The sequence below is a fragment of the Limanda limanda genome, chromosome 19 (assembly GCF_963576545.1).
Source record: "Limanda limanda chromosome 19, fLimLim1.1, whole genome shotgun sequence".
NCBI lineage: Eukaryota > Metazoa > Chordata > Actinopteri > Pleuronectiformes > Pleuronectidae > Limanda > Limanda limanda.
In genome coordinates, this window is record NC_083654.1 from 13,189,485 (window position 1) to 13,214,869 (window position 25,385).

Genomic DNA, 25,385 nt, shown 5'->3' on the forward strand with positions numbered 1-25,385 from the left:
CACACACACACACACACACACACACACACACACACACACACACACACACACACACACACACACACACACACACACACACACACACACACACACACACACACACACACTCACACACACACACACACACAAACGCAGCCAGCTCCTTCTCACACATTCACAGCCAGAGACCACCCATTCAACAACATATACAGTTCAGAGACGACTGGGCTTCAGTGTGTGACTATTGTAGCATCTGTTCTCCTCCTCCCTCAGCATTACATATTTCTCCTTATTTCTTTTCTTCGTGCTCTGACTCAGGGTCACAGAAATCTTTTGTGGCTTCACACACGGAGGACGAAACTAAGATTGAGGCTTCAAAGTGTAAGCACTTTAAAAAAGGCTCCCGAGGAGCCATCAGCGCTGTAAAATTCCATCGCTCTCTCCCAGCCTGGTGTCGTAATGTGATTTGAAATTTGTCGCTTTGGTCCATAACTCCTCACTTCTGTTCAATTTGTTTTCATTTGAGCTCAAATATCCATTTTGTGGTCGTGCTTCTGTGAGGAAACAACATCAGGACCGTTGATGGGAGAAAAATTATGGTCTAGTTCTGTTTTCTGTCTCACTTCCCGCTCTAAAATATTCTGCTGGAAAAAACTGAAAATGATATGAGGTGCAATTGGATTCTTGCACCTCATCAAACAAAGCTTGGCACTTGTTGAGGTGCAGCAAAAACACATTTAGAGGAAAGTGTGTGAAATGTGGTGCAGCCTGATTGAATTGAGACTATTGGGCCTTGGCAGAGGCATGTGCTTCGCTGAGTGCCATTCTCGTTACTGCTGTTTCTCTGTGCAGGAGCTATATGTGTACATGTGTAACCTTGTTTCCTTGCTAATGACAATCGACCTCTGACAAATGGGTGGTTTGCCTCCCACACAGAGCCCCGATGAGACGAGTCTGTTCCAGAGCAGATCTTCACAACGTGGGTCACATGAGACGCTCCAGAGAGTGAGTGGTATAGAGAAAAAGAGGCTCTCCCTGCTTGTTCTCCTCATCGTTTACCTTCTGTCGTCTCCTCTCCGATAATGTCACAGCTCTACACTATGATCAAGAGGGTAAAATGCAGTTTGAAGTGTATTTTCTTCAGTAACACATTTACTTCCTTGTCTGCGTTGACGACTCAAAGAGAACCATAACACGTTTTGTTCTGTTGGTTAATTAGTAAAAATGAATGAGTCTCGGCTCGTCCTTGCTCGCTCTGTTATGGAAATGTGACTAATGGGAGATGTGAGGGAACCAGCTGGGCAGCACAGGGGCATGCTGGGAGAGTTTTGCAGCGTGAAGCTCATGCAACACTGCGAGTAAATCAAACATCCCTTATTATGTGCGCAACGTGAGATGTCAGTGTGATGTTTTCCTGTGTGGACTTGTGTATGTGTGTGTGTGTGTGTGTGTGTGTGTGTGTGTGTGTGTGTGTTATGAGTGTGTTACAGGAATGTAAAGGAATATGAACACAACAGAAACACAAGTCCTCTTATTTCAGCAGATTTTTCTCACACTGTTACCAGATAGCAGGTGTGAGTGTGTGTGTTTGTGTGTGTGTGTGTGTGTGTGTGTGTGTGTGTGTGTGTGTGTGTGTGTGTGTGTGTGTGTGTGTGTGTGTATACAAAATTAACAACGCATGAATGGAGTTGGCCTCATCTGTGTGTATACAGCATTGCTTCCCAATGGTTTTCATTTCTGCTGATTTTCCTCCCTCTCACCTCATGACACTAATGTCACATCCCTTGTCTGAGTCACATAGACACACACACACACACACACACACACACACACACACACACACACACACACACACACACACACACACACACACACACACTGCTGACAGGCTGTCCAATCTCCACCAAAGATAAATATCCATAAAGAATCTGTACACTACTTACCTCGGTTCATCAGATTCTCTGCTTGTCCATATCTTACCTTCTTGGTTTTGTCCATGGCCTTCAGTATCGATTTATTCAGGTCTTCTAAGGCGCCGAGGACGTTCTCATATTCACCGAGGTGCTGGGAGAAATACTCTTCACAGCAGCAGGACGGAAAAAAAGAGAGAAAGGTTTTGTGAGTTAAGGGAGTTGGACAGGGCTTTAGGTGTTGTGTTGAAGCAGCATTAGTTTGACACCTCCGTGACACAGCCTGCAGGGGTTTGATCATAGAGCATGTGACCACGTCTAACATGGTTCTTTCCTTATGCTGGGAAAATGTCAAATAGCATTTGAGTCTACAGTGCTGCAAGGTACAGCCACATAGATCAAGCAGAACAGAAAAGCTTCTTATGCATAAAATTCAAGTTTTGTATTTATTTATTTAGATCGGGAGTCAACTTACCACAGAGTTCATCAGTGTCCACGTTGCTGAAAGACAAAACATTAGAGATATTTAGATTTTAAAAAAATTATTAAACTACAATGGCAACTACAACTAAAACCATCTGAATCTGGATCAGGATTTTTTTTTTCATCAAGATCAATGAATTATTTTCAGAGAAATTAAGGAAAAGGTAAAAAAACAAAACATGTTAGGTAATTTGAAAAAGAAAATCCTGAATACTCATTTGGTTACGCACAAAAATACACATGGTACTTCCCTTAACTCATCCTCATCCTTCTACCAAGTTTCATGGTAATCAGTCATGTAGTTTTTGTCAATGAACACCAATGACAACATCCCCTCTTTGACAAAAGTAAAAACAGATGTATCCAAGGTTAACGGATGCGACAGACTTATCTTTCCTCCCCCTGCAATTTTCTCTGTAGAATGTGATTTGGTTAAATCAGTAAGTGATGACGAATGGAAGCAAGTAAAAATATGTCAGAAGAAATTAAGTTACATTTTCTGCCCTCAGAGGTGTGAGCCAGAGGCCAGACACCGAATTGTTCAACAGAAACCCCTGAGAAAATGTGGAGCTGTTTGTGATGAAGGTCTGTGCATGAGTGTGCTTCAGGGAGGAGGTCTGTGTGTGTGTGTGTGTGTGTGTGTGTGTGTGTGTGTGTGTGTGTGTGTGTGTGTGTGTGTGTGTGTGTGCGTGTGCGTGTGTGGTGACACTGGTGAATTGCACTGGCTTTAACTCTATTCCACACAAGCTGCAGCTGTCGTTCACAAGAGGGTAAAGTGCTGCAGGGATCAATTGGTCCGAACAGGAGAAAACACTTAGAGCCACACGATGAGAGACCAGAACACAGGAGGTAAAGCACAGGTTAGATATTAAACTGAGCCAATGAAACTCTGACTGTTGTGTTGAAGGAAACTTGCATGTTTTGAGGTTTTAAGATACATTATTTACTAATGGACCAAACATGGGTCAGAGATACTTGCAAACTACCTTAAACAGTAACTACTACACATATTTAACTACTACACTTATGACAAAAAGCTGTATTTGGCCTGAAAAGCTAAATTAGGTCTAAAAACTGACTTAAGTTCATGCATGATCATTAAAATACATTGACAAGGCTTTGATCCAGAATCACATATCTCTCTTTAAAACCTGCTGATCATGACAACATGAATACTAATGACTTTGATGATCTCCTGACTCACATTCAGAATTAACTGCAAACTGAAAAACACAGTTTGTTGCAGACTTTGTGTTTTGTCCCTACTGACAGTGATGCAGAGGTGAATTGAACCAACTCTGAGTTTGACAGTTTGATTGAGAAACTGTAGAACGAGTTTCTCAGATTGAGCATAAATATTTAGTTTCTTACAACTTCAAGACATCTCCACAACTAATGACAGTATTCTCATCTTCCTAACATATCATGGCTGCAAATGCTCAGTCCTCCTCAGTCATTCTTCTAAATGTTGTTGGCTTTGCTGAAATGCATCCATTCTATACCTGCGACATTTTTTTCCATTATAACAGTATTCGTTTAATTTCTGTGACCCCTCAGCTGATTTGTGCTGACCTGACCTGATCTCCCTGCCTACTCTGTGCGGCTGTGAACAGGATCCAGCTGCTGAGTATCAAAGAGAGTCTTGAAGACTGACTACAGAACAAGGCTACACAAGGGGCGCGATCAATATTCACACAAACTTAATAGGGCCTTGGATTCGAGTCAGATCTAATGCAAAGCACTGATGGTGCGAATTTGAAATTCATCTTTGAGCCTCTTGATCAGAAGAGTAGCGACATGGAAATTAAAGTCACGTATTATATAATTGATCAAGTGGGTATTAATAATCTATTATGCTTGCAAAGTAAACAAAAAATGATGAAGAAGGAATCCAGTGGGGTCCATAGACCTGCTGCTGATGTAAATATAACCTACATCAACCACCACTTAATAAAATATCAAAATTTGGGGGAGTTAATAAGCGATAATAATAGTTTTAATATAAGTCTGTCTGAAATTCTTGCTTGTAAGATCTAAAAATGTGCGACAGGTTGACAGGTGAACAGAGACATTTATTTGACATGAGTCTCTTGTGTCCTGCAGAGGGACAGACACACACAGTCCACTGCCCACAATGCTTCACTTCACATTTCTCATCACCGTCATCACTTCAACAATACTGAGCTTATGAATAAATAGAAAAAAGTCTCATCAGAGTGTGTGGCCCAGTTTCCTTTAAATATTTTATAAGTCAAGAGTCACTTTTGGGATGTTTGGGATTTTTCACATTATATTCTCTACAAGCGTCCAACAGGATTTCTTATAAAAGTTAAGCCTGGTGAGTTTGTCCAGTGTGGTTTGAAAACATTTCAAGACTATTCTCATAGGAGACAAAAACTGAGCTGTGACGGACTCTAAGTAAATTACTATATTTGACAAATCCTCTTTGGTTGGAGACACATTAAGTCATCACAGTGTTGACCTGAAATTTCAATCCATCCAAAAAATGTTTCACTGTTTATGTAAGAGACACGGAAGCACATACACATATTATTGACCCCTCCTCCCTCATCCTTATCCCCAGATAGAGCACCACATCAACAGACTTACTCTGTGTTGTGGGTATCGATCGTGTGGAAGAGCTCCTGTAGTTCGTCAGCTGTCAGGACTCCATCAGAGAAGTAGGACTTGAATTCGTCAAAGGAAAGCTTCCCGTCGTCTGGGGACGGAGCACAAAGTGTCAACGAGGTGTCAGGGCAGCTCAGACAGGACTGCAGCAGCCGGTGAGGCTAAGTGACCAGTTTTTAAAATGTTCCTCATATGCATCACAGACAAATCCAGAAATGACAGGAACTGGAAGTCAGTAGCACGGACAAACTGGTACGATGACATATCGTTAGGAATTTCAGTGAAGCTCCCGGCTCCGAGGGTGTGTTTCCCATGTGTGATGTGAGGTGGTGATCTTTCAATTTTCACCGCTGACCTGCTCGGGGGGTGGTGCTCAGTATGAATGTCATGTCACTGTTGATGATGTGAGCATGAGCCCCTTTTGAAGGCTGTACAAAGGCACACACACACACACACATACACACACAGACACACACACACACACACACACATGAATGGAGCACACAGTGACTCAGAGTGAGCTCAGAAATAGTCTTGGAACAAACCTGACATATAAATATTGCTGTTTGCGAAACACTTATAAAACAAAGATTTGTGACGGTTGTTTATTTTCCTACCTGATGAGACCTGAAATCACTCACAGCGTGGGCCATTTGAATTATGAAGCACATCATGTCATGTGCATAATGAATTCTGAATGGCTATTTTTGGTCATTTATATCAACTATGTTCAAATTGTGTGCTACTGGTGGGAGGACAGCTGTCTGACGTAATGGTGTCCGTTAATGTGCCAGTTTAAACCTAATCCCTGTTGCTGATCTCAGCAGGATAAATAGACTACATGTATTTTTATACAGGATCTAAAACCATAGTGGTGCAGTGGATGCAGTCAAAGAAATTAACTAGTTCCAATTTAGGATTCCAGTTTTTATTCTATATTTCATTAAATAAGATGTAAATAAATCTTTTTCTCCAAATATGTTGGCTTCATGTCAGGACGCTTGGAGGAAGTGGAGATGCATCGTCCATCTTTACAGTCTGTCTTAAATAATAAATATGAAGCTCCAGCTCACAACTGGTTAACTTTGCTAAGCACGAGGACTTTAACAAGGGAAATATCAAATCTGGTTCTGTCTGGAGGTAAGAAAACCATCATCCACCAGCACCTCTGACAGCATCTCTGAACAGGAGGTGCTTTAGAAACGTCTTTTACTCGTCTGTCTCATGCCCACCTGACAGAACAGATATGCTTCTACTTTAACAATCCAGCTGTCAACATGATCCATTTTTTCTTCTTATGATCCAACTCTGGAAAAGCATGTTTCCCAAAATGTCAAATTATTTTCCTTTCTGCAGCACAGAAATACGAAATGAATCCAGAATTTATCTTCATTTCAATGATGCATAATAGTTAATGTATTAGTTATTTCAATAAGTAGGTCGACCGCATGTGCCTTTAGAACATTTGTGAATTATTAAAAATGTTATCACCGGAATTCAAAGGATTTTTATTTCATTCAACGTCTCTTAGTCTGACTTAACTTCATAAATCAGACTTAGCCAATTAAAATGCAAGGCCTGTGTGCCATAAAACCTGCAGATCCACAGTGTTATTCCACTTCCTTTTAGATTCTCTTCATCTGAGTATTTAGGTTGACAGGTTGGAGCAGGATGAACGTGTAGAAATTTGAATTCAGACTCCTGCTGTCTCTTATTAACAAATATATTTATTTTTGTGTGTTTACACTGCACAAGCAGAAGATAGCGAAGGTGAAACAACAGCAGAATCTGTGTTGAGCCTCCAGCTATAAAACCTTGAAGTTGTTAAGTGTGGACTGCAGTGATAAAAGTGTCTAACTAGTAAAACCTCTTGATGTCTGTCTTCATTTACACACTGATTGTGAGCCTCTCCGGGCATGGTCAGTTTCCTGTTTCCATGGCAACTGAAAGCGTATGGCCAGAGAGTCCTGATCAGAATTTCATTGAGGAACTTGTTCATCTGATTTCACACACCAGAGTGAGGGTGTCGAAGGAAAACGCCAGAGCGGATGAGGGTGTTTGTGTGATATTTACCATTTTTATCAGCTCTTCGCAAAATCTGTAACGAGAAGGAGAAGAAAGACTGTCAGGTTTCCCATCATCAAAGTTCAAATAAGTGTGTGTTTGTGAGTGTGTGGAAGTGGGGATCATCGATCACACTCTCAGTGGGTCATTCAATTATTGATAGCGCTGCCCCACAGTCCAGACTAGATGAAAGTCGGAGTGGCAATGACCACATCAGCTTGAAAAGGTTCGAGCCGCCGACCTCAAAATAGCATCTTCTCATCTCGTGTTGTTACTGAAGCAGAATCTGAGCAGAGAGTATTTACACATCATCCCTGCAGGCGGAATCTGACTATAATCCTCTATGTGCAAGATCTAAAATGTAAAAATTGAAACCATAAACTAAATTGTTCCCTTCTTGGACTCGGTCGACACGAGGATAAAGAAGCAAATTAAAAACTACACCCACTGTTCTTTAGTACTCGGCCGATTCTCTAAACCTTTCCTGCCAATCATTTCATTTCTGTTCAACATCCTCACAGACCTGCTACCTCCCTGTTCCCACTCATCTTTAATCCACATCTAACTCCCATCAGCAGTCAATCGAATTCAGCACAGCTTCGTTTATCTGTGCAACGCCACAGTGCAGAGCCGCTGTGTGAGGGATGAACGAAGGCAGAGGAAAGAAAACACTGTTCACTGCAAAGTGAAAACAATCAATTGTCGCGTCTATGTCCCAAATCGAAACCGTCTTCATTCGTCTAGAGACGTGACGATCAATAGCATCGTTTTTCATGGTCACTGAAGCCAATTTTAAAGCAAGTATCTGATGATTCCAGCTTTATTGCTGTTATATAGATAGATATAGATATAATATGATGAATTTTTCATTTCCTTTAACAATGTGAGATTGGGGCTGTTTTTCAACTTCCCCCTTGATTTACAATTGAGAATAATTAATGGATCTTGATAGACATAAATGTTTGTGGGGACTGATCTCTACGAGTGTGTAGAGCAGATCTTAATAAAAATCCGGATCTATCAAATTTAATGTGGTTTCATAAGGGGACTGTTGGGTCTTGGCAGAGGTAGTTGCTCTACTAAGTATTCATTTGGATATTATTTAATTCATGAGATTGTCTGAGGCTTGATGAGAATATGAATATTATCCACTGATGATCTGCAGATTAATCAACAATGGAAATAAATGTTGTTTACACCCCTCCAGCACTCCAATTACTCATCTATACATCTACTTGCTTGTGTATGTGTCACATTGATGATTAAAATAATAATAACACCACCACTGCTTCGAACCCTGTACCAACCTATGATTTGGTCTCATTTTCTAGCCTCATCCTGTTTAATCTTTTACATCCAATGAGTACAATTTATTAATAAAACCCAGAATAGGAATGGGTTTTTTCCCCTTCGAGTACATCTGCTAATGAAGTGGAACTCTGAAACACGATCAAAATGATAAAGACATGGAGACACAACCTGTGGCAGTATTGACTATTTGGAGCCAGTGTGCAGAAACTCATACAGAGAGAAATCAAGAAATAACCGAATCCAGTCCTTCGACCAGCTCGTCTCCTAACATGACGGGGGTGTCACTCCCCGTCAGTCAGTTCCACATACGTCAACATCAGTGAGACGTTTGATGTGATCTATATATACGACTTCCTGCTCTCATATAAATCTCCCATGTGAGCATCCACCCGAACCACAAACAGGTTCATAGTGAAGACACTGAATTTAATAACATAGAGCGGAGAAATGTGGGTTTAATATAATAAGGTGGCAGATAGGAACAAAGAGGTACAATGAAATGGGGGGAGAGAGAGAGAGAGAGAGAGAGAGAGAGAGAGAGAGAGAGAGAGAGAGAGAGAGAGAGAGAGAGAGAGAGAGAGAGAGAGAGAGAGAGAGAGAAGCACTTGAGGAAGATCACAAACTATAGTGATACATACATGGCATTCGATTTTAATAAATAAATCAACAATACGTTAAAAGAAATCTGCAAGTTTTAGCATTAGAAATTTAAAAAAGTCAACAATTACAGTAACTTAGTATTTGCACCTGAACAACGACATATAAATGGATGACCAGGCTTTGAGAGCAAGAGGCTAAATTAAAGGTCAGGCTTGTCAAATTAATTCATCCCATAGGGAACCGTCTGTACCCTGCATTCACAACAGGGCTCCACATTAACTCAGGTGATACAAAACATCTGAGAGATAAATCACTGAAAGTAAAACGTAAAGCAAAAATTAATCTTTTTCTCCAAATACAAAGATAAATGCTTTTATGATAGTTTACATTTATGTTTGATCTCCTTTGATAAGCCACGGATTATCACAAAAACAAAATGTAAGCAGCAGTAGTGAATATTAAAGTCATTATTTTTCTCTAAGGATCATTAAACATGTTTTACTCACATCTATGAAAATCGACATCCCCATCTTCAGCTCCATCTGAGCGCAGGGCTCCTCGCACACAGACGGAACCTCCTCTGAACAATCCATCACCACAGATCAGGCTCCAGTAGTGAACTGCAGGGGAATGCGAGTGTCTCAGCCTCTTATCTGATCACTCGCACCGGTCAGATACAGACACAGCGACCCCTAGCTGCTGTCAAACCAACAGCAATCACACACACAACCCACTCCCCAAGTAAAGTCCCACCATTTAACCCTTAACTTCATGTATGTGATCATGGAAAATGGCTGTAATGTTGTCCCTTTTAAATGTTAAACGTGATCTCATTATTCGGAGATATGTATTTTTGCTCTGGGTTCATTCAAACTGCCACTTTTCTCAACTGACTCTGAGATAAATGACAATATATTACCACACTTACTGACATCGGAATTACAGCCTGTTTCTTTTTTGTATTTATCATTTGTTATTTCATTTTTTGATGAGTGCAAACCTGTCCACCCCAGCATTCTTCACTGAAAAGGTCCTAATATTTCCCTAAATTTGAGTCCCTAAAATAATCAAAAACCAAGAAAAGGAGGGTTTATAGGCTCATTTTCTTTATATTTGATTATTTGTGTCTATTCTTATTATATTTATACATTCACAAGGTCTTTTGTCTACCTCTTTGTGACTTTCTGCTGCTGTAACAAGTATCTTATCTTAAAGATGTGATCTGGATTATTTGTGACATTTCTTAAGTAGAAGACAAAGACTTATAGCCATATGATAGTCTCTTAAAGGAATAGTTCACCCTAAAATGAAAATTCACTGCTTATCTACTCACCACTATGCCGATAGAGGGGTTGTTGAAGTCTTTGATTCCACAAAACACTTTTGGTGTGTTTCAAGGGTAGACAGCGTTGCAGCTAAATCCAATACAGTTGAAGTTAATAGTGACCAATTCTTCAGACGTAAAAAACAGTAATATAACATAAAATGCCTACATACTGCATTCAAATTTGACTCGAAAATGCGTCATTTACACCATGTTTTTAGTCTTAATCTCCCCTGTTATCCTCCTCCTAGTTACGGCTGCAGTTCTCCTGAGAACTTGTGAGTTACTCATTCACAACTGCTGCAACTCGTCTCGTGAGAACTCGCAATAGTCAAATTTAAATGTCAGGGCTTTCATAAAATGCTATGACAAAGCTGTGTGTACGACATTAATTAATATTTCAATCCTCTGAGATTTTTTTGGAGCCGGATATATAAACACATTTAATCCTTTTCATTTCAGGAACACTTTTATTTCACTTCCAAATTACCAAATGTCTGCTTGTTGTAGTCAGCAGAAAATCCACCAGAGAGCGATTTGGATGAAGCAACAAGTGAGTTCTGTTCTTTAAAGCTTTTTCTCTAATTGCAGAAAGAGAAGATGGATTCATTATTTTCATGAAGATGTGATCAAAAATGGAAACGAGAGCAAATGTGAGAAATCTTTTTACTAGATTTAATTTCATCTGAATAGACAGCTTAACACTTTAAGGAGGGAAACCAACAATACCCAACAGTGAAGATAAATGGACCTCACAACAGTGTTATTGTCTGATCCCTACGTGTTAATTTAACTGTTTTACGAGTTGAAGAAGGAACGTTCCTGTGTTTACCTCTGGAAAACACATGAAACTGGGAAGTGTGAAGCTACATTATACCCTTACAGTGTGGGAGTTAATTAAAAATTGCTTGTAGGATTCGCATTGACAACAAATGGTAAAATATATGTGGGAAAATTAATAAATTGAATATCAAAATATATTCAAACAGAAACACAAATTAATAATTTGCCGCTCATGTTGGTGTGCCCCAAATTTATGTTGAAATTTTTTTTATTTTTATAAATCAACCCAGATTATTAATGTGACTATTTATTAAATGTTTCCACATCGGTGCAGAGCAGCCATCATATAAATTGAAGACAACAAGATACTGGCTATTTGTAAAAACCTGTGTAACAGTTCCCTCTAGTGGATTGTTATGAGAGCACACAAAAATACTAATATCCAACATAAAGCTAAAGAAAAATCACGTTTTAATCTGCGTAGATGAAGGATATAATATCATCAATAGTCCAGGTCGTTAGTCAGAAGGTTTTTCAGAGACAAACACTCATAACAGTGCTGCACAAAGTTTTTTTGGAGACTACCACCTTCCTTCACCCACAGCTGGGCGAGCCAGGGGCTGAGCAGTGGTCGCTGCATGAATGCACCGATTGTCTGCTTCACTCCCCTCATTATGAATTTATTTATGCCAAGCAGGGAGATTCCCTTCAGGCTACTGTACTATGCTCACAGAACCAGGCTACAGGAGAAGATCTATACGAGAAGATCAATAGAAAATGCATCGGTTACTGGCAATTATTTTGAATATAAACTGTACGCTACATTGTTTTTAAATAAAATTAATGATTAACAAGACTTACCTGAATAAAAAATGTCATTACAATTTTATTTAAAATACTTGCACTTTAAAAAACAAAACAAGTTTTAAGGTAATTTATTTTTATGTAAACCTATACATTTAAATGAAAGTGTATTTTTTTCCACTAAATGACTGCAGTTGCTAGTTACATTGCAAGTAAAGATTATTCTAAAACATATATTTGATTTAGGCTACAATTATCATTCTAATATAAAATGGAGCCTGTTAAACAACACAACAAGATAAAAAGTCCATAATTTGAGCTCCAAGCCAAGTTACTGTAAAATGTGGGGTCACGCTTTGGTAAAATGTTTAAATCCATATCGCTCCCATTACATCGTATTGACAGGTGGCAGCTAAAAAAAGAAAATCCTTTACATTCTTCCTGAAGGGAGGATTCATTGGAGATTATTGTTGTATCTGACTGTGCTAGTTTCAGCTGTGTGTTCCACATAAACTGACAACAGAGAGAAACTTGGACTATCGGCAGAAAAGGTCTCTGGTTCGTCTCTGGTTCGACTCCATGGAGAAACAACAAAAAGACGAACCTGGATTGATCTGTCCAAAAATCCAAGAGGATTCTCCCTAGTGCCCCTGAGCAAGGCACCTTACACCCCCAACATCTGCTCCCCGGGCGCCGTACATGGCTGCCCACTGCTCTGTGTGTCCTGCACCAGATGGGTTAAAAGCAGAGGTTAAATTTCCCTCCTTGCATGAGTGTGCTTGTGCATGTCTGTGCATGTGTTTGGGACAAATAAATGTATCTTAATCTCTTAATCTTAATATACAAATGTGAAAATCTGACCAATGAGTAACATCTGCCTAACTTTTTAAATATTTTGTCACTGATACTTTTTTTTCTGTATATGTACAGTGTGATATCTCTGCTTGTTACTTATTTCTTGATTTCATTTGTCTATTTATTCCGAACTCTTAAAAAAAACACAGCAACAAAATTATGAATAGACTTTCATGATATCAAAAAGGAGTAGGGAGAAGCAACAATACTTGTCCGGCCCAAACCTTGATCTAATGTGAATACTACAGTCATTATGCTGATTTAAGATTTAAATATTTCCTCCTCCTAATTAACACAACTCACTCACTATTGGCTCCTGAGCAACTGGACACAACCGCAAAGTTAATTGATCATTTCTCAATAGCTGCTCTAAATACTTGAAGTGAAACAGTAAGAAGCTGAAGTGGTGATCGCAGCCTCACGTGGTTGTGTAGTAGTTGTGTTTGCTTATGTGGCTGATGTGTGTTGTTCACAGAATTGATCCAAAACAGACATTCATGATATCAAAAAGGAGTAGGGAGAAGCAACAATACTTGTCCGGCCCTAACCTTAATCTAATGTGAATACTACTGTCATTATGCTGATTTAAGATTTAAATATTTCCTCCTCCTAATTAACACAACTCACTCACTATTGGCTCCTGAGCAACTGGACACAACCGCAAAGTTAATTGATCATTTCTCAATAGCTGCTCTAAATACTTGAAGTGAAACAGTAAGAAGCTGAAGTGGTGATCGCAGCCTCACGTGGTTGTGTAGTAGTTGTGTTTGCTTATGTGGCTGATGTGTGTTGTTCACAGAATTGATCCAAAACAAACAGGGTCTGCGGTGAAGTATCGCGATGCACCGCCGGGCCTCGCTGTGATTGGAGGAGGGGGGCGGGGCGGCGTGGGTCACGTGGTCCGGGTTTACTTGGCATTCTGGGACACAAACAGTGGTCGAGAGGAGCCCGAGCAGCGGCTTCCAGCGCGGAGGAGTCACGGCGACAAGGAGCCACGACAGCCCGCCACCGGAGAGCCGACAGCCCGCTACCGGAGAGCCGAGCGAGTGCCTCTCCACACCCGACCCCGGTGCTCTGTTGTCCGGGTGCACAGGAGCCGCGGGTCCCGCTCGACTCCGTGCATCGCAGCCGGGAGAGCTAGTTAGCTTACGGGAGAAAGTTAGCCTCGCTGGGATTCATGCTAGTGGCTTGACGGGTAGCTCCGTGCTGCTGCTGGGGAAAAAGTTTGTGTTTGTTTTGCTCCTGGTCTCAGTCCGGGGACGTGTCGGACCTGTTTGTCCTCGCAGCCCGTGTCCTGCTGTCCTGACCCCCGCCTCCATCATCTGTCCTGACGCTGAGGAGGAGGAGGAAGAAGAGGAGGAGGAGGAGAGGAGGAAGGGGGACAACAACTCTGAACATGGCGAGTTTCTCACACAGAGGTATTCAGAGTGGCTCTTTCAAGTGGTCGGACCGGCCCGTGGACCCCCGGGTGGAGCCCAGATAAACCCGGTGTAGAGAGGACACCTCGGGTGATGGCCAAGGACAGCGACGGATCTGACTTGTGTGTCTCGTTGCACAGCTGCAGAGTGAAGCCGTCTCCAACATAAAGTGTGTGAGGACTGCCTGAAACCTTTTAACCTCTCAGCTGTCTCCAGGTGGGACACTTCATCTGCTGCTGCCACCCCCCCCCCAGAGGTCACCTGAGGGCCAACATGTCGGGGTCAGGGGCCACCACCGTGCAGCTGCTCAGCAAGCTGGTGAAGCATGCAGTGGGCAAGGCTCAGATCCAGCTGAACCGCTGGCTGCAGAGGACTGCCACCGAGGACTGTGACAAGATCGACATCCTGGTCTGCAGCGCCTTCGACGAGAGGGGAGCCGGGGCGGGGAGGTCGGACGGTGACCCCGAGGTGACCGCCGGTGACCCCGGGGGGACGAGCTTCGCCGGTGGTGGAGGAGACTTCAGGCACCCCTGCTGCATCACCACCTTCTGCTTCAAGGGGGCCCTGCTGGCGTGCATCCTGACCGCCGTGTGCTTCTCCTCGGTCGCCCTGGTGCGCCAATACCTCAAGGACCTCCTGCTGTGGGTGGAGAGCCTGGACAGCTTCGTCGGGGCCTTCCTCTTCATAGTCGGGTTGATTATCGTGTCCTTCCCCTGCGGATGGGGATACATTGTTCTCAATGTGGCAGCTGGCTACCTCTACGGCTTTGTGCTGGGCATGGGACTGGTCATGGTGGGAGTGTTGATAGGGACCTTTGTGGCCCACCTGGTCTGCAAGCGCCTGCTGACCGACTGGGTGCTGAACAAGGTTGGGAACAGCGAGCAGCTCAGTGCTGTCATACGAGTGGTGGAGGGAGGAAGTGGACTCAAAGTTGTGGCCTTAGCGAGACTCACCCCCATTCCCTTTGGGCTTCAAAATGCAGTTTTCTCGGTGAGTATGAAAAACGCCACAGTCAGCTGTTTCCTTTCCCCCTCAGCAGGACATTAGACAGTCGTTGCAGTGTCCATTATAAACTCGTCCACTCACAGCAGTGGACCGGCCAAGAGCACAGCTCATTAACCTACTGGAGGACTGCTCGACAACAAATCTCTCCCAGTTCAGATTCTGGATTTGATTTTCAAGATAAATTATTTTCTTGCGGTTAGGCTCACGGGAAATGAGATGTAGCCAGAAGCAGGGTTACATGTGATACTTCCTGTGTGGCCCCTCAGAGGAAGGAACCGCAGAGGAGGTGTTTCGATAAAAAATAATCTATTGTCGCCTAAGGACATGGATTATTTTTTTCAGTTTGAAGTATAGCTGTTTTATTGCATAATTTGGGGTTTGCATGTTTAGAGCATGTCAGCGTTTTATTTTCATTCAAGTAAATTTGACCATGTGAACTACAACAAACTAATGCAATTTTGTAGTTTCATTTATTTTTAATGGCTTGACTGATTAAAAAAAGACTCAAATCGGCTCCAAAGTTAAACCTGTTTCTTTATATTGTTGCTGAGTGGTGTAAACCTGAGCAGTACCAGAGTATCACGCTCAGCTGCATTCCTACATTTAACCTGAGGCCCTTGTGTGTGTCATGAATAATGTATACTGGCTGATTACCCTTCACAGTCAACTCATTGATACCTCATCTCTCACATGGAGTTGGAATTCCCATCGTATATTTGTCTTATGTTAGCTTGTCTCATAAAAACAGTAATAAGCTTGAAGACTAAGTAATGAAATAAAAAGACAAAAACCTGTACATTATTGTACATACATGTACAAATATTAGATCTGACAGGGCTTTCACGTCGATCTAGACTCGCAGTTAAAATATGACGCTGGTAAAATTAACTTTCATCTAAAACTTTAAAATCACGACAATTTCACTGACATGGAAATGAGTCCAAGGATCAACTTGGTCTAAAAGTACAAAGTTCTGTTTATTTGAGTTAAGTTGGACTCTATCCTACGTAAATACCACACAGGACACACAACTCTTGACATGTCCGACAGCAACTGGATTAAAAGTCATCAAATTAATGATGTCTCAGGTTCTCTTTATTTTAGGTTACATTTATTTTACGCTGAGCTTCAGTTTTCTACAAAGTTCCATTGTCTATGCAAAAGTGTTTGACGGGAAGAGATAGAAAATAGTGTGGGGGGAAAGCCGTAGCACAAACATGCAGAAGTGTTTGCAAAGTGGGGAACTTGAAAGGCATTCATCGCTCAGAGCGTCGAGGAGTTGATGCACAGGCCCGAGGCCGGAAAGGAGATGACGTAAGTGTGCTTCACAAGCATAGTAATTGCATGCTGCAAAACTAGTTTTCTGGGGTGACTGATTTGTTAAGACATTTCTCGGCAGCTTGGAGATTCATTGGCTGCTCAGCTTTGGCTTTTGACAGGTCTGCACACACGTCCATAACCACAACACATTAAACATTGAGTTGCATCAGGGGCTGCAATATTTTATTTAAATTCCAGTACATTTTAAATCCACAGTATCTTGAGTTTTTACTTTATACCGTTATTTTGTTCCGTCCTCATCAACAATACCCCAGACAGTGTTGAGTGGCGAATCTTATCTTCAAGAGCCCAACTACACACGTGTTAACTTTAGGGACTGCATTTAGTATAACTGTGAAATTATGATGGTGACGTAATCTGTACACACACACACACACAGAAACACACAAACGTCTGACTAGCTACCAATTTACCGCCTCTGTGGTACTTCCTGCTGTCTCCAGGATGCCATTATACCATGAGGACAGGTGTGACTCTCAGACGCACGAGGTGGAAACAACATCAGTGCTGCTGTCGTACATTGTGTGTTTGACGTGATTATTACAGGCTTTGCACTGGAGTGGAGATGTTTTCTATTTTTGTTGATCAGTAATTGCGAATCACATTTGTGTGAGGAGAGATGACGCATCAGATTAATTGTGGTAAACAGACCACTAGCTTGATTAGCTGCCTTTTGCAAAATGGTTTTGTCTTGTTATTAAGAGGGAATATAATGAATAAATAAATTCCATACAGTATCATTCCAATTATATGTTAAAATCTAGTATTAGATTTAATTGTTGGTGCATCACATGTTTGTGGAACTGGATGTTCAGAATGATGATGATTACTGGTAAAGTACTAACATGCAGTTTATTGGGCGAAATAATGTTTTTTTTAATTTACATTGAACATCACATGACAACACCTCAGATAAGTGAAAATAGTCGTTTGGCAGAAGTGATGTGAGATCATCCCAGAATCATCTGACTGTGGGTGCAAGCAGCACCACAGGCACTTTGCTGTACAGGTACATTGTCTGAGTCACTGGTATCTGAGAAGCATCTTGGATTCCATTGCTACATGCATTAAATAGAAAGTCAAAGAAACTTGTTTAAAAAAAGCATCTTTTCCCACAAGTTCTTTTTGGGCCACCGGGGATAAAACTGTGACTTAAATTTAGGATCATTTTGCAGTTCCAAGATTGAAATACAAATGAATGATTCTTCTGTATTATTTCCACAGTGTGGGCAGCAGTTACCCTGTAAAAGAGATTTATTCTTTGAAACAGGACTAACACGTCTAGCAGAGTTATTTTCTTGCCTGAATGACATTAACAGGTTCTGTTTGTCTTTGGTTTTTACCTCAGGCTCCGTGCTAGAACATAGCTCTCTGAGACCAAAGGTTAAACCAGCTATATAGTGTGAATCAGGGCTCAACATTGATCTTTCTGTTCCACCCTGTAAAAGTGTAAATGACTTGTCAAAGTCAAAGGAACAGACTGCACAGCTGTTATCACCCTCACTGGTGGGATAGGTGCCACTCAATCACTCTGTCAGACTGTAAATTACAAGCTAATTTACTGTCTTATACAAATTGCTTTTGAGTTTTTCATGGTCATTCGCTCCATGGAAAAGCAAACACACACTTCATGGGGAAATGATCCCAACTTCCATGTGGCTCAACCGCAGTTTCTTATTTGAATTTGTCACATTTCCATTGGTTATTTTAAACTTGTGTGTGTGCGCTTTGTCTGAGTTTGACTCATTGGGGAGTTTATAGTTATGAAGGCATGTCAAATGTTTGTTTTGTTGTGAGTTTATTAACTAATGTTGCTTTAAAATATCACGTATCAAATCCTGATTTCCACACCAGATTTTGTGAAGATATTTTTTGGGCATTGTTGCCTTTTATAGATGGTGTCCGCTTGAAATAGTAAGAGTCTTGCGTCTATATCAGTGTGAAGTTAATCTAACAACAGCCTCAACACCACAGGATTTTTAGCCTGATACTGATGTTAAGTTTAGAAAATAAAAAAATCATTTCATAGTACACTTTTCAGAAAGTTCCCTTAAATATGTACTTTGCTACCAGGAGATGTCAAATGCAGGATACTTTTTAGTTAAAATAAACTTCTTACTGTGTCCTTTCTGTTCCTCAATTTCCTGTAATGTATTGACTGTCATATACTCATATACACGTCTCTGCAACAAACTGGTGCTTTTTTTGTTATACTAGAATGTTTAAAGATGGTTCATGTTGAAGAAACCCAACTTTTGACCTGGAGTGGCAAACGTTAGAATGGTGCCCTCGCCAGAGAGTTTATTCAACTCTACCAGGAGAAAGTTAATAATTTAACCTGCCTCCTCTGCCACTCCACTCCATTATCACTTCCTGGCTCGGAGGGCTCATTTCGCACACCTTGTAATCCATCTCACCTGGAGTTTCATTATTTTGCTGAGCTGATATTTTATCTTAATGTTTTTAATTTCCCCACTTTAACTGGGGAAACTAGTGGCGGGCGAGTACTGGTTCAAAGTAGAGTTATGAGTTCTCTCTCTCTCTCTCTCTCTCTCTCTCTGCCCTTGGTAAGCACTTTCACGGTGAGGCCGTATTTCACTGTGGCCCCCCCCCTCACTTCTCTCTGCTGAAGTGGTCGATGCTACATTATGGCAGGTAACCTAAAACGACACAGATACTGCAGCAGTTAGCAAAAGAAAGGGACGGCTCAGGAATAAATATTTGTGAATCCTGTGAGGATGAGGTCAAAACATTCAGATCCCCACTTGTATTTTATAAAACTGTAATTGGACAATAAAAGATGATTTTTATCTCATTGCAGCGTTATAACCTTTATGGCTGCAGCGCCAACCTGGCTCCACTGCTCTACTCTAGTAATGAGCTAATGAAGCAGTTGGGGAATTTTGTCATGTGATGAATTGCTTCGTAACACCAGTCAAACATGTTTGTGCAGATTTACAAACTCCCTGTGTGTCACGATAAAAAAAGGGGAACAGCCTCACAGTAGAAAACCTTAAATTTACTAAGCAGTCAAGATACCCTACTTGCTGTTTTGTTTACAAGCACAAACTTAGAGCTGCATCACTGCTGCTCTGAGTAAATCAGGTCAAGCCAAGGATGGGCTGTTTCCCCCCTTGTTTTTGCAGATTATCTTGAACCGGTGTTCAGAAACGAGCAGGAGGTCCAGTGGGAATTCTCTTGCGTGGTTATACAAATACCAACGACTAGCCTTCCTGTGCCGCAGCTGCTCCATGTCTTGGTGTGAAGAGACATCAGACGACATGTGCTTCACAACTCAAGGGTTGACGGCTCAGAGAAAGAGAATGCATTCCTTTTCTTTTTTTTTGTCTTGTGCATTTCTCACAGGCTCACATGCCGGGCCAAGAGATTGGCCCAAGGCGTTTTGCCTGTGTGAAAAGTGCGGACGTGTCAGTGTTATTCTTTCAAGTAGAAGCGACGGCTACATGATCACATTGTGGTTTAAAAATGCTTGTAGAGGAAAAACAACTGACAATTAACCAGGTTTTGATAATGTCACTGTCCTGTGAGTTGTAAGTCAAGGTCTTATCAGTGCGTGTTGTGATAAGAGGAGTGGAGGTTGGGTTTTTATCACTGCCCACTTGGACTGGATCTAGCATGAATGTTTTCTTGTCCTTTTGCCTCCGACATGCTGCTATCAGCCACAGCCTAGTCACAGTGCCAAGGTCACATCCTCACACAGGCGGCACAAACACGCATCGGCTTATGTCATCAGTTAATCAAGGGATCAAGGGTGACAGCGACGCATGCACTTGTTTGTATTTAGGTGGCTGTTTGGAGAAACGAGACGAGACGCTGAGCTGGATGTGTGAGAGCACGTCTGAGGGAATTAAACCACAATCTGAGAATCTTTGTTCCAGATTGTTGGTGGTTAATTTGGCTGAAAATGAATGATTTTGTCACAACTGTGTAAAATGTTTAAAATGATTGTCACTGTCATCAGGAATACAAATATAATGCACCTAAGGACTAGATGCTGCCCAACATAAGAGGATGACCCGAACTAAGCCCGTGTTAACTTATTTACCCAGGATTCATTGCAGTAGTGAGCTCCGCCGAAGAGGTTATGACTTATGTCTGTGTTCGTTTGTCTGTTAGTTAGCAGGTGTGTGTGTCTGTTTGTGTTTGTGTGTGTTTCTGCAATTTGGTGCAGATCCAAATACAAATCAATATCTAGTGATTTTAAACCTGGTTTTATGAATGAAAGTAGAAACGTCCACAGTGGAGGACATGCTTCCCCCAACAGCCCCCTTAAATTCAACCAAGCTGCACTACATTTCTCCCACTCATAAACATCAGTTCCCTGAATGTGCCAGATTCTTTTATTATCAAGATCCATGAATTGTTCCTGTGAAAGAAATGAAAATGTCGAAAAATTGTTGCAAAGTTAAAGACCGCCTCTTTGTTCAGATCTGCACCAACATTTAATTGGTTCTTTTTTTACCCCTGAATCACCCATCCAAGTTTTGTGGTAATACCTTCCGTAGTTTTTGTGTATTTCTGCCAACAAACAAAAAACATTAACTCTTATTTGAGGAAATGATGACTCATAATTATAATGAACCTCAACCCTGATCCTAAATATGAATGTGTAACAGCTGACTGTCATGTTTGCATGTCTATAGAAAAGCATGTCAATGAAAGTGCTTAAATCATGTGAATTGTATCTAAATTTTTAACCTGTTTGTTATCGCTGCTTCCGTCTCAAGATCACAGATGTGTCCTTGCCAAACTACCTGGTGGCCTCGTCTGTGGGTCTGTTGCCCACCCAGCTCCTCAACTCCTACCTGGGCACCACGCTCCGCACCATGGAGGACGTCATCGCTGAGCAGAGCATCAGCGGCTACTTTGTGTTCACGCTGCAGGTGAGTTCTTGCAGATAGAGTCAAGATATCAAAATGCTGTTATACCTGTTCGACCTTTCTAAGATCAACATGTGAGCAGGATTGGTGTGTCAAACTGGTATGCTGTCACCGGGAAAAGATAAGGTGTTGATTGATCAGTGTATTTTCTTTGCTTCCTAGTACACTGTGTCCCACTGTGCAAAACTAAATCAAATGTTTCCTCCTTGAATATTTAGTTATGTAAACTGCCAGAGTGTGAATTTTAAACCCTATAAACTTGTGGAAACTATACCCACAATTCTATCCGGTTCCAAAGGTCAAGTTGTCACCGCATCCCCAACACCTGCTCAGCTTCCTTTAATCCCCACAAGGGCTCAGGGAACAGGGAGGCTTCTGTGTGACGTTCAAAGGTCAAGGGTCGTCTCAACGTATCAGTGTCTCATGCAGAACTGAACATGACATGACTTGTCCTCGGTAAATACATTTTGAAAATTGATAGGACGGTTGCACGCTCAGTTTTTAACAGCTGATGATGTCACTGTAAACAACTAGTTTTCACATTTCGGGAAAGACGCCTCTGTGGAACTTTACCATCCCAGTGTCCTCTGGCTGCCTGCCAACTGCTCCCAGCTGAGAAATAGACCGGAACATAACCCCCTATTTATGGCAAATTAAGAATGTTGCTCCAGTTTTTGTGCAGTTTAAACAAACAAGACACGGGGTCTCAGTGATTGAGCTTTAGAGAAGCTGGTAGCAAGATAAGTGAATCTAATATTTGTATTCTTATACCACAGGGATATTTATTGATAGAGCAAAATATTAGAAACACCACCGATCATGAGGCAGGTCAGTTCACCACACCACACTGTGCTCAAAACGTGAATTCCTCTGTCTTGTGCAGATTGTCATCAGCATCGGCCTGATGTTCTACGTCGTACACCGGGCTCAGGTAGAGCTCAACGCCGCCCTCGCCGCATGCCAGATGGAGCTGAAGTCGTCCCACATGAACGGGTCCTCCACCAATCACAGCAGCTTCACCTACTGCAACAAGAGGGCGACAGCTGGAAGTGGAAACTGCGTTAATGTGGTGTGACCCTCAATTAACTACATGAGGTGGTAACTCCTATGACTGAGCTGTAAGAAGACAGATCTGAATTTGGGGCCGTCTGAGACACGGCCCCAAACCCGTTGGTGGTGGTGTGGTACGTCTTCACCCATGTGAAGCAAAACTCTAAAGTGTACGTCTTCAATCGGTACTTCTTTTTTTTCAACAAGTATTGGGACCATGCGCCTTTGAAGAAAAGCTGTTGATGAAAATAGATTCAAGCGATATTATTGTGGGAATTTTCATCAAGGTACATAACATTTACTGTTACAGGAGATGTCAATGAAATTAGGATTTAAGAGAAATCAGTACTCACTCAGCAGTGGCTGATTGAGTGAGTGAGTCATGTGAAAAAAAAATTAACTGTTGGCATTGACTCTGCCTGCTAAAACTATGAATGTGCAATCTGGAGCTTTCTAGAGAACCAAGGAATTGTTTTCAGTGTCAAAAGAATGCCAACCTATGCACCTTTAACTCATACTACATCTGTTTTTATTTAATTTCAGGACATTTTAGGATTGGTCGAGGTCTCGTGTTAATTTACGATGATGTAAATAATAAGGGCATTAATAATATTTTTGTAAGAATTTGGCTTTTTAGTCCAGTAAATTTTTAAGTGTCTTATTTTGGGACTGCGGGGCGGGGCGAGGAGCAGCGAGTCCTACAGGCCTCTCTGACTTGCTTATGACCACATCAGCTGATTTGGCATCCCCCTGCCCGTGGATCATTTTAGCACTTCTGCAGTTTTGAGAAGCAGCAGCTGGAGAGGGGAGAAGAATTCACAGCAGGAAACTCAGGAACGGATCTGGCAGGAAAGTGGAACTGCACAGTGCGAGCAGCTCCTCAGCAGCACAGCCACGTGCTCGGCTGCAGACACTGAGCATGTGGCTGTGCCTTCTTTTGAAAGTTAAGGACTACCTTGGTTTTACATTCGCTTTTTTAAAATTGAATACATAGTTTTTGCTTTAGATAGTTTTGACAATGCTGTGCAATACATCAGTGAGGAAGTGTGAATGTCATATATATTACAGTGCTGAAACCAAACTAATCAGAGATGAAATGTCATGCATGACAAAATAACACACAAAGCTGTTTTTTGGGGGTTTTACTTGCATAAGAGGAGTAAGCTAGATGAGATAAAGAGGCTGTTATTTTCTATGTGCCATAATTTGATAAAGTTTATTAGACATTGTAACACTGGCTCCACCTGAGCTGAGGCTGTGTGACTTATGACTTTATTTTATTACTTAATAATGTTGATAACGATAGGAATGACCTGTGAAGAATCCTAATGTTTATTCTCTTGATGACACATCAACATACTCTCATCGTGCATATTCGTATGCACAGTCCACGACGACATTATTTTCATAAAGATAAGTTAAAGTGGGAAGGGGTTTGTTTGGTCAGGAGATGGAACCTGGGTCTCAGAAGCTGACAATCAAACACTAAAGCGATGAATGTGATGATACTTTTTTATTTTTACATCAATTATTGTGATGCTGCTCCCCAGTCAAAATCTGATTGAGGAATATAAAGGGCTCCTATATGAAATATCCATTTGTATGTCCCTACATCGGTTCAAAATTCATTTTTGTTTGGAATTTTTATGTATGCATTTTTTTTTTGTTTAAGTCAGAGTTAATGTTTGCTCACATTCCATGCTGTCAGTCTGAAAAGATTTCAAGTTATTTTCATGCTGTATGTTGGTTGAAAGGGCCCCTTCCTGTCTGAATTTAGCAATAATGTTTGAAAGCCAAGAGCAAAAAAAATGAAATTTTGATCAGATAGAAGTCCCACCAATAAGATCTTCAGCCAATTGTTGAGGAGTTGCTGTTCGCATCCAAAGTTCCAGACAAATTTGTCAACTGCATTTGATTCGTTGGTCAATTCACGTTCCTCTGTAAGATTGAGTTTCAACATTCCCATGTTTCCGTTCCAATGTTCGACCTGCCTTTTACCTCCTGCCTCTGACACATCTGTGTGTTGACTGAGACGTGGAAGTGAGACCCCACCTCTGAGATCAGAACAGCCTGTTCAGCTTCACAACGCTTTGTTCGGAGAGTCACTTAGCCTGCTGATCACGTAATAATAGCGATCAACCTCCCACTCCTGTTCCATGAAAATCTTGCTAATTGCACCTGAGCATTTTTCCAGCGTCCTACTTGAATTGAAAGTTTACGTAGAGAGAGACGAGATCATGTTTTTATGGCTGCAGGCTTCATGAAATATACTCTCTTCTCCTTACTTTTAAAGGCATGGAAATTAGTGTAAATGGGAAAATATAAATACACAAGGTTTTCATCTGACCGCAGTGGACTGTACCTTCTCTCCGAATAAAGTGTGAATCGTGCAGCTGTTCCTCTCAGAAGTGGGAGAGAAGTGGATGTTACACCGTGTTTGATTCGAAATATAGAAACGAAACTCGATTGGCCACTGCGGGCACGCTTCATAATATGTCAGCTTCTCGACCAGAAAAAGAATTTTGGAAAAACAAGCAGTTTTTACAGCAACGGCTTTGGTTCTTTCTAGGTGGGCTCTATTTAACTTAGATCTAGTTATGCAACAACTGATTCCTAAGGGAAGTATATTTCATAGGCACCCACACAAGACCTGAATCTGAGTCTGGGACGTAACTGCACACTTGTCCTCTTACAGGGGACTAGAATATGAGATCATGAACTTTAATGGGTCCCGTTTGGTGCTATGAAATGCAATACTTCCCCATCTGTATCAAGTGCATTACACATATACTGTATTTTGTAATAGAGAGAATTTTACAGTGTATAAATATGGATATTTATCGCTGTACGATGCTTGTTCAGTGTTATTTATGAGAGAGAAAATAAAACCTGTCAGGCTTTGTTACAAAGTGTACGGTTACATTCTTTT

At 41.4% G+C, this 25,385-nt stretch overlaps 2 protein-coding genes across 2 annotated transcripts in view; one reads left to right on the forward strand and one right to left on the reverse strand.

Annotated features, from left to right (window-relative positions):
- Positions 1-9,568, reverse strand: part of necab1 (N-terminal EF-hand calcium binding protein 1) — a 21,414-nt gene extending 11,846 nt beyond the window's left edge. Inside the window, exons 1-5 of the mRNA XM_061093295.1 lie at positions 9,482-9,568; positions 7,074-7,098; positions 4,983-5,091; positions 2,365-2,390; positions 1,960-2,057 (exon numbers count right to left, since the gene is read on the reverse strand). Coding sequence (XP_060949278.1) covers positions 1,960-2,057; positions 2,365-2,390; positions 4,983-5,091; positions 7,074-7,098; positions 9,482-9,568 — 345 coding nt within the window. The remainder of the gene's footprint in view (positions 1-1,959; positions 2,058-2,364; positions 2,391-4,982; positions 5,092-7,073; positions 7,099-9,481) is intronic.
- Positions 9,569-13,652: 4,084 nt separating this feature from the next.
- On the forward strand, positions 13,653-25,365 carry tmem64 (transmembrane protein 64). Its single transcript, XM_061093301.1, has 3 exons — positions 13,653-15,149; positions 21,254-21,409; positions 22,290-25,365. Exons 1-3 carry the CDS (start codon positions 14,433-14,435, stop codon positions 22,479-22,481), a joined length of 1,065 nt encoding a protein of 354 aa, XP_060949284.1. The 5' UTR covers positions 13,653-14,432; the 3' UTR covers positions 22,482-25,365.
- The last annotated feature ends 20 nt before the right edge of the window (positions 25,366-25,385 follow it).

What these genes read in the sequence shown, in the direction of transcription:
- tmem64 (XM_061093301.1), top strand. Translation starts at nt 14,433, where the DNA reads ATGTCGGGGTCAGGGGCCACCACCGTGCAGCTGCTCAGCAAGCTGGTG. An exon ending in TTCAAAATGCAGTTTTCTCG is followed by an intron (nt 15,150 to 21,253) that starts GTGAGTATGAAA and finishes TTCCGTCTCAAG; the next exon opens with ATCACAGATGTGTCCTTGCC. An exon ending in ACTTTGTGTTCACGCTGCAG is followed by an intron (nt 21,410 to 22,289) that starts GTGAGTTCTTGC and finishes TGTCTTGTGCAG; the next exon opens with ATTGTCATCAGCATCGGCCT.